At 40.4% G+C, this 12,541-nt stretch overlaps 1 protein-coding gene across 1 annotated transcript; it reads right to left on the reverse strand.

The window, feature by feature from the left end:
- Positions 1-201: 201 nt before the first annotated feature.
- Positions 202-759, reverse strand: LOC133815051 (uncharacterized). The gene is made up of 2 exons (XM_062247939.1): positions 501-759; positions 202-416 (listed from the first exon to the last, which is right to left on the reverse strand). The coding sequence occupies exons 1-2, from the start codon at positions 757-759 to the stop codon at positions 202-204; spliced, it is 474 nt and encodes a 157-aa protein (XP_062103923.1).
- Positions 760-12,541: the final 11,782 nt, after the last annotated feature.

The following is a 12,541-nucleotide window of genomic DNA, read 5'->3' on the forward strand; positions in this document are numbered from 1 at the left end:
CACCTTGGCCCCTAACACTTGAAGAAACTAATGTGTGTGGATTGCGTGACAGAATACATAAATAAACATACATCATAAATCATGCATATCATAATTCACATAATTAAACACATAATGTCATACAATTTATCATAATACCCTCACTAGTAAAAGCGTATATTACAACTATCCCCTCCTAAAAAGAAATTTCATCCTCGAAATTTACTTGAGCAATTCTGGGTACTGCTCACTCATATCGGTTTCCAACTCCCATGTTGCGTCTTCGGTAGAATCATTTTTCCAAAGGACTTTGACTAACCCGATCATCTTATTCCTTAATGCTTTTTCCTTCTTCTCAAGAATCTTTACCAACTTCTCTTCATATGATAGGTCTGGTTGCATATCCAACGCCTCGTAACTAAGAATGTGAGATGGTTCTGAAACATGCTTGCATAACATGGACACATGAAAAATGTTGTGCACTCCTGACAAACTGGAGGCATGACTAACCTATAAGCCACTTCCCCGATCCTCTATAGTCTCGAATGGTCCAACAAATCGAGGACTTAACTTTCCTTTCTTGCCAAATTTCTTAATTACTTTTATAGGCGAAACACGTAGAAATACATGATTTCCTACTTGGAAATCAACGTGCTTATGCTTAGGATCAACATAACTCTTTTGTCGATCCTGTGAGGCAATCATGTGCGCTCTTATTTTGGCAATAGCTTCATTCGTTTCTCGTACTGTCTCCGGGCATAAACACTTACTTTCACCCATCTCATCCCAATGAATTGGCGACCTACATTTTCATCTATAGAGCATCTCGTATTTTGCTACTCCAATAGTCACTTGATAACTATTATTATACGAGAACTCTATCAGTGAAAGGTACTTGCTCCACGATCCACCGAAGTCTAACACGCATGCCCTAAGCAAGTCTTCCATAATCTGTATTGTCCTCTCTGTCTGCCCATCTGTGTAGGGGTGGAATGCTGTACTGAATTTCAACTTAGTACCCATCGCTTTCTGTAATCCTTTCCAGAACCTACACATGAATTTCAGGTCTCTGTCTGAAACGATTGACTTTGGTACACCATGAAGTCTCACAATCTCTTGCACATATAGCTCTGCATATTGTTCTGCTATAAATACTATTCTGATAGGTACAAAATGTGTCGATTTCGTGAACTATCAATGATCACCCAGACCGAATCATGTTGCTTTGTGGTCTTAGGTATTCCCACCACAAAGTCCATAGCAATATATTCCCACTTCCATTATGGAATGTTTAACGGTTGTTACAAACTAGACGGTCTTTGGTTCTCTGCTTTAACTTGCTAGCACGTGAGGCACCTTGTGACATATTCAACTATGCCCTTCTTCATCCCATGTTGCCAATATAGCATCTTCAAATCTTGGTACATTTTTGTAGTGCCTGAATGTAAAGAATAAGGAGTAGTATGCGTGTAATGTCCCAAATTACCTAATATGGCTTAAGGCCTTGATTAGGGGGACAGGATGGCAATATATGGAATTATATGTTTATATGATATATTTGTGTATGATTATGTGAGTTATATGATAATGCAACTAGATATGCATGTTTAGGACTATTAAGTATACATGTGGGCTCGTTTCTTACTAGAATGGAAATTTTCATAATTTGGTCTATTGTGGGCATAATTGTATATATGTGCATATATGTGAGAGACCACATTATTATGTGGGTTTATTTGGGTTACTCGGCATGAGACAATCCTAGGGAACAAGTTAGCGGGAAAGTCACAACAAGACCTAATACCTGACTCAGGGTGAGTCAAGGGGTATTTTGGGTAACAAGCTCAGTATCGGGTTATCGGGTAATGGGGATGAATAATCGAAAATATATTTGGAGTTAGTGAGATTAGGAGGGGATATCGGGGATTTTAACCATTTTTCCCTTGAGGATGTTTTTGGCACCCCAAGCCTCGGGATTAGCTTAAGATTACTTAAGCCTTAAGAAATAAACATAAACACAAAAAAACACTCAGCTCACCCTAACCGACTCTCTCTTTCTCTCTCATTCTCTCTCAATTTTCTCTAAGTGAATTGTTTGGGAACTAAGGTGAATTCTTGGCTGAAAGCGTGGGGAAATTGTTGGCCTAAACTTGGGAATCGGTTTAGCAACAATTAGGAGGGCTTAAATCATAATTATGGTAAACTTTAGACTCTGTTTTCCACTGAATTCATGTGTTAGTTTGGATGTTCTTGAATCTTGTTGCTCAAGGTTGTGAACTTGAGTTTTGATGGGTTTTAAATCTAGTTTTTAGGTTGGTTTTGTCGCTGGGAAGAAATTAAAGTTGTTATGGGGATTAAATTATAGTTTTAGAATTGAATTGGGATGATTTTGATTGAGTTGGCTGCAGAAAAACCAGAGAAATTATGAGTTCATGGGGGTGGGCCGCGACCTTGTTCTTGGGGTGCTGCGACCCTCATGAACCCAGGGCCGAAGGAAGGTGTCTGACGCAAAGGCGCGCCGCAGTGCGTGTCCAGTGAGAAGGGAGGCAGAGGCCTCTGACTTGGGTGGGCTGCGGTGAAGGTCGCGACGCTTAAGGGGTTTTGATCCCTGGGAGGGTTTTGAGTGTCGGAACTCAACCCTAAGGGCACGTGATCGATTCTACTACCCAGTTTAGTAGAATTCGAGGTCCCGACAGCTAGGACTCGGTCCGGAAGCCTCTATTTTCTCATTATTGATGGAATCCTATATTATGGTTGTGACTAGGTTATCGCTAGGGGCTCAGAACCAGGATCGTGCTCGAGGGTTGTGCTTATTTTACGCTATACTCGGACCTGAGGTAAGAAAACTACACCCAATAGGTGACATATGTGATTAGGGCTTGGCTTGACTGTTAATAATAGTTATGAATATGTCTTGGGCCCCTGAGAATGATTATGTTTAAGTTATTGTTTTGCTAGTTGATTGAAAATACTTGAATATTCATTATCTAAATAAGTGTTACATGACTGTTTGCATGGTTTGTGTAGCTAGGGCTTGGACCGTTAAGGAGCATGGTTATTACTATGTTTGCAATTTCTTGATGATATATTATGACTAGTATGTATGCATGCTTGTATTGTTGAAGTGTGCCTATCTATATCTATTTTTGTATCTGTATTTGAATATCTGGTTCAGGGCTTGACTTATTAGTCAAGGACAACAATAGCGTGCTACGCGCTGGTCGAAAGGCTTAGGCCCAAATCAGCAACGTACTATTACGTTGTCCGACCCAATGTTCAATGGAAAACAAAAGTGTTTGGCTAGCTCTATGGCTAGTTACCCATAATTAAGGGCGAGGGCCCCAGGTGACTCTATGGTCACATAGCTAGGGCATAGGGCCCCGGGGTTGACTTTATGGTCAACTACTCAGGGCAGCAGCCCCAGAGTGGTCCAATGACCATTTATTTGTAACTATACCCCTTTATGAGTAGGTTATTACTGCTGGACATACTAGATAAGTATTTGTAAATCTGTATTCTCTGTTCATGCACATGTTTTAGTTTTCTTGTTGAGCCTTGGCTCACAGATGCTTCGTGGTGCAGGTAAGGGAAAATGAAAGCTTGACCAGCCTTGAGTTGGAGAGCTTCGATGGTGGCGTGTACACATCCGGCTGCTCGTCCACCACGGCCGAGGATATCTCAAAGGAACTAGGGTTGTAGCCTTAATTTTTCCACTTAGGTTGGCCAGTTGTAACTTTTTATGTATATACACCCTTTTAAATGTTTGTTGTAATATTTTGGGATCCCATATATGAATGAAACTTTTAAATTAAAAATGAACAGTTCGCGTGACCAATTTTTTTAACCCAAACCCTTGACATTAACCTTAGCTACACGTTTATAACCAAAATACTTGATTAGCAAGTCTGACACTATTTAAAATACCCAGTGTAACGGTCCTGGATCAGGAGGACGTTACAACTTGGTATTAGAGCTAGGTTTAAGGGTTCCTGAAGACTAGACGAGCATGTACACTCGCCACTAAAAACAAGCTTGACTCAGGGTTTGGTAACTATTATGTGGTTATGTGTTTAACATTTTAAATATGATATAAATGCCTTATCTGTGTGCCTGTTTAGGAAGCATGAGATAATCTGATAGGGCCTGGCCCTTTATTGTTGCATGAATGATAAAGAACGTGCTTATTAGCATTGCTACTACTTGTGATTGCAAATGAATCGCATATTAGCATTATTATGTGGACATGTAGGTCAAGATAAACTTATTAGCATTATTATTTGCATATAGGCCAGGAAATGCTTATTAGCACTGTTAATACTGGCAGGGATTAAAGAACATGCTTATTAGCATTGTTATACACGTGTAAATGTCTGAATATGTTTTATGTGCATCGTTAATTGTTTATGAATGTCATGAATTCTAGTTAGCATTGTTATTTGCTGATGAATATTAGGAAGTGCTTATTAGCACCATGAATGAATATATTATGTGTTGGCTTGCTTATTAGCATTACATTTGTTTGTCTGTTTGATCTTGGACCATCAGGTGGCAAGAACTATGGCTATTACTTACCTAACGAGCAATTTGTTTACTGCAGAGTGGGTAGATATTAGTACGAATCCTCAAAGGTCCGAGAGGTTAGCTGACCAAGAGTTACATGCCAGGGAAGGGAATGACTAGGGCTAGGCCCCACCTCCAGTTCCAAAAAACTGGCAACAGGTGCTTGTTGACATGCAAGCTAGATTACAGAGGTAGGAAGAAGAGATTCACCTCTTGAGATAGCAACAGGTTCCAGCAGGGAATCCACAGATCGTAGTACCGACAGTGATACAGCTGGAGGTACCAGCAGTAGTGCAGCCCCAGTCAGGGGGAGATAGATGTGAACTGCTGTATGAGAGGTTCAGGAAACAACACCCTCCAATTTTTTAGGGCAGCTCAGATCCACTGAAGGCTGAGCAGTGGATGACCATGATAACCACCATCCTGGATTTTATGAGGGTAGGTTGTAATGAGAGAGTGGCCTGCGCCACTTACATGTTTTGGGAGGACACTCGAATATGGTGGGAGGTGGTATCCCAGACCAGAGCTGTAAATACCATGGAATGGGAAGAGTTCAGAACCTTGTTTAACGAGAAATACTAGAATGACGTAGTTAAAGCAGCAAAGGCTGAGGAGTTCAGAAAGTTACTTCAAGGTAACATGACAGTGACTGATTACGCCCTGAGGTTTGATAGATTGGCAAAGTTTGCCGAGGATCTGGTGCCCACTGATGAGACTAGAAGAGAGTGGTCTCCAAGGGATACAACCTATGATAGCCCGGGATGTTCGTATTACTACTGTGCCAGGATTGACAGCCTATGCACAAGCTGTTGAGAAGGCGCTTACAATTGAGAGTGTAGAAAAAAAAGATTTCGTGTGAGAATGTAGCAAGAAGGGATTCTAGGAGGCTGGGACCTCCATTTACAGGCTTTGGTAGGGGCGGAGGCCCCAGTGACCTGAAGAGGAAGACTCTGGAAATAGTTTCAGCTCCAGGGCCAGATATGTAAAGACCCAACTATTTCGAAGACCTTGGACCAAGAGTTGGTAGATATTAGTATGAATCCTCGAAGGTCAGAGAGGTTGGTTGGCCAAGAGTTACAGGTCAGGGAAGGGAATGACCAGGTCCAGGCCCCATTGCCAGCTCGAGAAAACTAGCAACTGGTGCTTGCTAACATGCAAGCCAGATTAGAGAGGCAGGAAGAAGAGATTTGCCTCTCGAGATAGCAACAGGTTCCAGCAGGGAACCCACAGCCCGCAGTACCGACAGTGATACATCCAAAGATATCAGGGGTAGTGCAACCCAAGTCAGGGGGAGATAGATGTGAACCACTGTATGAGAGGTTCAAGAAACAACACCCTCAAGTTTTTGAGGGAAGCTTAGATCCACTGAAGGCTGAGTAGTGGATGGCCATGATAACAACCATCTTGGATTTTATCAGGGTAGCCAGTAATGAGAGAGTGGCCTGCGCCACTTAAATGTTTCAGGAGGATGCCCGAATATGGTGGGAGGTGGTACCCCAGACCAGAGCAGTAAACACCATGGAGTGGGAGGAGTTCAGAACCTTGTTTAATGAGAAGTACTACAATGATGTAGTTAAAGCTGTGAAGGCTGAGGAGTTTAGCAAGTTACTTTAGAGTAACATGACAGTGACTGATTACGCCCTGAAGTTTGATAGATTGGCAGAGTTTCTCGGGGATCTGGTGCCCACTGATAGGACCAGAAGAGAGAGGTTTCTCCAGGGGATACAACCTATGATAGCCCGGGATGTTCGTATTACTACTGTGCCAGGATTGACAACCCATGCACAAGCTGTTGAGAAGGCGCTTACAATTGAGAGTGCAGAATAAAAATATTTCGTGTGAGAATGTAGCAAGAAGGGATTCTAGGAGGCCGGGACCTCCATTTACAGGCTTTGGTAGGGGCGGAGGCCCCAGTGACCTGAAGAGGAAGACTCTGGAAATAGTTTCAGCTCCAGGGCCAGATATGTAAAGACCCAACTATTTCTAAGACCTTAGACCATTAAAACTACTAGACATAGCTACTATTTTGATACAAACATAAGAAATAACATATCTTTATTGAAAACCCAAAATATTGTATCAAATACAAGATAATATAAAAATATAAAATGTGATAGATATGGTATGGGATCCCATTGTTTATAAAACATAAAACATAAACTTTAATTCAATTGTTCAAAAACTAAGTGCGGAATTACAAAAGAAACATAATTTAAAAGACTAAATAACGTCATCCTCGATCGACACACAATCTATTCATTCCATTCATCCTTAACACACAAGCCAAGCTGCCAAAAATCCTTCCGCCTTCCATATTCATTTTCCTGCATCAAGCTAAAAATAAAGGAATGAGCCTAATGCCCAGCAAGGAAAAATCTACTAACAATCATATATCATAAATAATAAACATAAGACTATATCATAAACACAAAACATATGACTTATAAAAACATATATCATATAGGACTACAATATTAATGGTCATTAACTCATTACATGGCATGTGATAAACCATCTAGGTCCTCTATCTACTAATCGAGGTAGGTTAGATCACATGGTAGTATATGATAACCCATCTAGGTCCTCTACTAGTCGAGGTAGGGTAAATCATAACTCTAACCATGAAAATGATAAATAATCTCGGGGCTTGTTGTCTAAGCAAGTCATATGCCCAAGCGACTAAAAACATATTCTTGGAGCTTGTTATCTAAACAAGTCATATGCCCAAGGAATATAAAACATATCCATACATATACATATTATGGCATAAAGCATATCATAACATAAAAATATAAGCACATAAAATCTATCCTATTTTCCTTACCAACAGCCGGGATATTTGGGAACAAGAACGGGATTAGAACACTCCTAAAAACCAACAGTAAGAATGGTGAGTATCTCTAAAGAATAAAGATGAAATGAGAACTAAACCATCAAGAAGAACTTACCAAGAAGAACCTTAAGTTTCAAGAAACTTAAATACCTAATCAAGAATCATAAACAAGAGTTAGGATTTGAATAAAAGAAAACTAAAGAACCATAAAGAACTGAACTTAGGGATAGGAATACCTTGAATGATCTTATGAATTGATCTAAACCTTGATACCGAAATCTCACTATATCCCATTTCCCAAGTGTTTAGAAAAGCTTAGAATGATAAAGCTTTTAACCCAAAACCCAAGTGTATCTCTCTATAGTAACACTAGCAACTTGGAGGCTCTGAAGACTGCTTGAAGAATGAAGAAAATGGCTGAGTACTAGGTTCTATTTATAGAGTTCAAGGAGTGAAACTAACCCCTTTTAATTTGAATAAATAAATGATTATAAAATGAAAAAGATTTGAATTTTCGTTCAACAGACGCCCCCGAACACGGTCAAAATTATTCAAAGGCAAGTCCAAGTGGTTAAGGGTATATTTAAACAAAAAAATCATCAACATTCAAAAACACATCACCAGGGGCGATATATTGCCTACCTTGGGTGATATATCAGATCCACCCTAATCCTGAGCCCCGTTCGTATGTTCGTGCAAAGTCGACGTGTTTTCCGTATCTCCCATAGGCGATATATCGGCCCCTATAGCTGCGATATATCGGCATACGTTGATATATCAAACATGTATTTGCACTTTTTTTAGCATATTTTGAATTGGATAAACAGCTTTGACTGAGTCTAAATGTGATCCTAACCGTTTCTGGAAGGTTCTAGAGCTTCTAGATCTTTCTTTTATTAAAACTATTCATCAAAATACTTAATTCCTTAATAAACATGATTATGACAAGTGTCATGCTCTTAATGGTTCTATCTAAACCTTAGGTTATAATAAACAATATATCTAGGATGAGAAATATTAATCAAACCTTATGTTATAATTAATATTCTTAAACTATAGGTTGAATTTATAAAATCCATAACTGTTGCTGGGAGTTTCCAACTAATTCCCGGCTTGAACCAAAATCCACGAAATCTATCATACTACAAACTACTACTAACTACTATTACTATCTAGCTATTTAAGTAAATATTCTGGGACACTACAATTTTCCCCTACTTAAAGAATTTCTCCTCGAAATTTACTTACCAAACAATTCCAGATACCGTGCTAACATGTCTTCCTCCAACTCCCACGTTGCCTCCCGTTCAGAACTATTGCTCCATAGGACCTTGACTATGGAATTCCTTCATCCCTCTATCTAGGATGCTAACTGGTCGTTCCTCGTAACTCAAGTCTTTCTGGAGTGCTATCGTATTGTACTTGAGGACGTGAGATGGGTTTCACACATATCTACGCAGCATCGAGATGTGGAACACATCGTGGCTATCTGCTAGAGCTGGCAGTAGGGCTAATCTATATGAAACTATTCCCACCTTGCACATTTTTAGCCTAATTTGAATTGAGTAAATAGCCTTGACTAAGTCCTCTAACGATTTCAAAGCTGCTGACAGACCCTAGGATATTCAAATATTAATCTTAATAAACTTATTCCTCAGAAATACTTAATTATCATTAAACATACATATGACAAGTGTTACTATCTTATTGGGGCTATCTAAACCTTATAATATAATAAATATCACCATCAATATCAGTCATATTAATCAAATCTTAGGTTAAAATTAATATTCTTAAACTATAGGTTAAACTTAGAAAATCTACAAGTGTTACTACGAGTGTCCAATTAAATCCCGGTCTGAATCAAAATCCACAGTCACATAAATACTACAACTATTACTATTGCTACTACTATCTAACTAGCTAAGTAATGTTCTTGGACTCTACAATTCTCCCCTACTAAAAATAATTTCGTCCCCGAAATTTACTTACCCAAATAACTCCGGATACTGGCCTTGCATGTCCTCCTCCAACTCCCACGTTGCCTCTCGTTCAGAACTATTACTCCATAGACTTTGACTATAGGAATGCTCTTGGACCGTAACTACTTCACCCCCTTATCCAGGATGCTAACCGGTCGTTCCTCGTAACTCAAGTCTTTCTGGAGTGCTATTGTATCGTACTTGAGGACGTGAGATGGGTCTTACACATACTTGCGTAGCATCGAGATGTGGAACACGTTGTGACTATCTTTTAGTGCTGGCGGTAGGGCTAGTCTATACGCAACTGCTCCCATTGTTTCCAATATCTCAAAAGGACCTATAAATCGGGGACTAAGCTTGCCTTTCTTCCCAAACTGCTTTACACCTTTCATATGAGATATATTCAAGAAGACTTGATCTCCGACTTTGAATTCCACATCGTGTCGTTTGCCATCCGCATAGCTTTTCTGACGGCTTTGAGCAGCAAGCATACGCTGTCTAATAAGCATTACTGCTTCTTGAGCTTGTCTAACAACTTCGGGACCTAGAAGCTGCCTTTCTCCTACCTCGTCCTAGTGCAATGGTGATCGAAACCTCCTTCCATATAGCAATTCATAAGGGGCCATCCCGATTGTTGATTGGTAGCTATTGTTGTAGGAGAACTCTATCAGCGGCATGTACTTATTCCATGATCCTCCGAAATCAAGTACACATGCGCGTAGCATATCTTCTAAAATCTGAATTGTACGCTCGGACAGCCCGTCTGTTTGAGGATGAAAAGATGTAATAAGACTTAACTTAGTACCCATAGCTTGCTGTAAAGTTCCCCAAAATCTCGATGTAAACACCGATCCTCTATCCGACACTATTGTCTTGGGGATTCCATGCAATCGTACTATCTCTTGGACGATGATGTCTGCTTATTGCTCTGCCTTGTATCAAGTCTTAACAGGCAGGAAATGAGCCAACTTGGTTAGTCTATCTATTACTATCCAAGCGGAATCATGCTGCTTATTCGTCCTTGGCAAACCTGTCACGAAGTTCATAGCTATATTGTCCCACTTCCATTCTGGTACGCTAAGCGATTGCAATAAACATGCAGGCCGCTGATGTTCTGCTTTCACTTGCTGGCATACTAGACACTTAGATACAAACTCTGCTATGTCCTTCTTCATCCCTGGCCACCAAGTCATCTTGGTCGACCCTGGGTGAACTGAGTACGGGGTACTGTGCGCTTCTTCTAGAATCATCTTCTTAATCCTTTGATCATTTGGCACGCATACCTGATCCTTATATCTCAATAAACCTTGACTAGATATTGAGAAATCTGTGGTCTTGCCTTCTCGGACTGCATCCATATGTGCTGCTAGTGTGTCGTCATGTCCCTGACCAATCCGTATATCTTCTAGCAGATTTGACTGGATAGACAAGTTAGCCAGTTTGCCAACAACTACTTCTATTCCGGCACTGATCAGCTCCTACTGTAGCGGCTTTCTATTCCAGCTAAAGCTGCTAAATTTCCATAGTTTTTCCTACTAAGCGCATCGGCAACTACGTTTGCTTTTCCCGGGTGGTATAGGATTTCGCAGTCGTAATCCTTCACTAATTCTAACCACCTGCGCTGCCTCATGTTGAGCTCCTTCTGAGTAAAGAAGTACTTTAAACTCTTGTGGTCCGTATAAATCTCGCACTGTTCTCCGTAAAGATAATGGCGCCATATTTTCAATGCAAAGACCACTGCTGCCAACTCCATATCGTGAGTTGGATAGCGCTGCTCGTACTCCTTTAATTGCCGTGAGGCGTAGGCTATCACCTTATCATTTTGCATCAGAACGCAACCCAATCCTTGCTTTTATGCATCGCAGTAGACTACGAACTTATCGTTGGGTGTCGGTACACAGAGTACTGGTGCTGAGCAAAGCTTATCTTTAAGCAACTGGAAGCTTTCCTTGCATCTATCATTCTAGTTGAATCTTTGTTGTTTCTGGGTCAGGTTGGTGAGTGGAGTAGCTGTCTTAGAAAAGCCCTCTACGAACCTCCTATAATAACCTGCTAACTCGAGAAAGCTTCTTACTTCAGATGCATTCTTTGGTCTTGGCCAATCCTTCACGGCCTCTACCTTTGATGGGTCTACTGCAACTCTGTCTTTTGATATAATGTGCCCGAGGAATGCCACTTGCGAAAGCCAAAACTCGCATTTCTTGAACTTGGCGTAGAGTTGATGCTCCTTCATTCGTGACAAAATCAACCTCAAATGTTTCACGTGCTCTACTTCATCCTTAGAGTATACTAAGATGTCGTCGATGAACACTATGATGAATTTATCTAAGTAGTCCTTAAAGACTCTATCCATCAAGTCCATAAACGCGGCTGGTGCATTAGTAAGACCAAAGGACATAACCAATAACTCGTAATGTCCATAACGAGTTCTAAAGGCTGTTTTAGGAATATCTTCTCCCTTTACCTTGAGTTGATGATACCCGAACTGTAAATCAATCTTTGAGAAGACAGTCGCGCCTTGGAGTTGATCAAAAAAGTCGTCGATCTGGGGTAGTGGGTACTTGTTCTTAATCGTTACCTTGTTCAGCTCGCGATAGTCTATACACATCCGCATGCCTCTGTCCTTTTTCTTCACGAATTGCACCGGTGCTCCCCATGGCGAATGGCTCGGCCTAATAAAACCCAACTCTAGGAGTTCTTGTAGTTGCGTCTTTAACTCCTTGAGTTCCGTAGGTGCCATCCGATACGGTGCCTTGGAAATAGGCTCGGTTCCCGGTACTAATTCTATCGTGAAGTCAATTTCCCGAGTTGGCGGCAATCCTGGCAAGTCATCGGGAAATACCTCTGGGAATTCTCTTACAATACGGACATTGTTGGAGATGTGCCCTGAAAGCATATGTAGTAGACATTGTTTTTATGAAATAAATAAATAAATTGAATTTGTTATGCATATATTTTATGGACTATATTATTCTATGATAATATTATGTAAATATCAGGAAAATTCCTAAGTTCATGAATGTAATCTCAAACACGTATTAGTACGAGAGGATTGTGTTTGAGATAAATGAACTTGAATAGTTCGCAGTAAAATAAAGTTATGGAATCTTTAGATTAATTACTGCAAGTACGGTCCACTAGTATTATGAATACATGTGATCTAGATCTGGATCACTAGTGTGGTAGG

The sequence above is a fragment of the Humulus lupulus genome, chromosome 2, assembly GCF_963169125.1.
Source record: "Humulus lupulus chromosome 2, drHumLupu1.1, whole genome shotgun sequence".
NCBI lineage: Eukaryota > Viridiplantae > Streptophyta > Magnoliopsida > Rosales > Cannabaceae > Humulus > Humulus lupulus.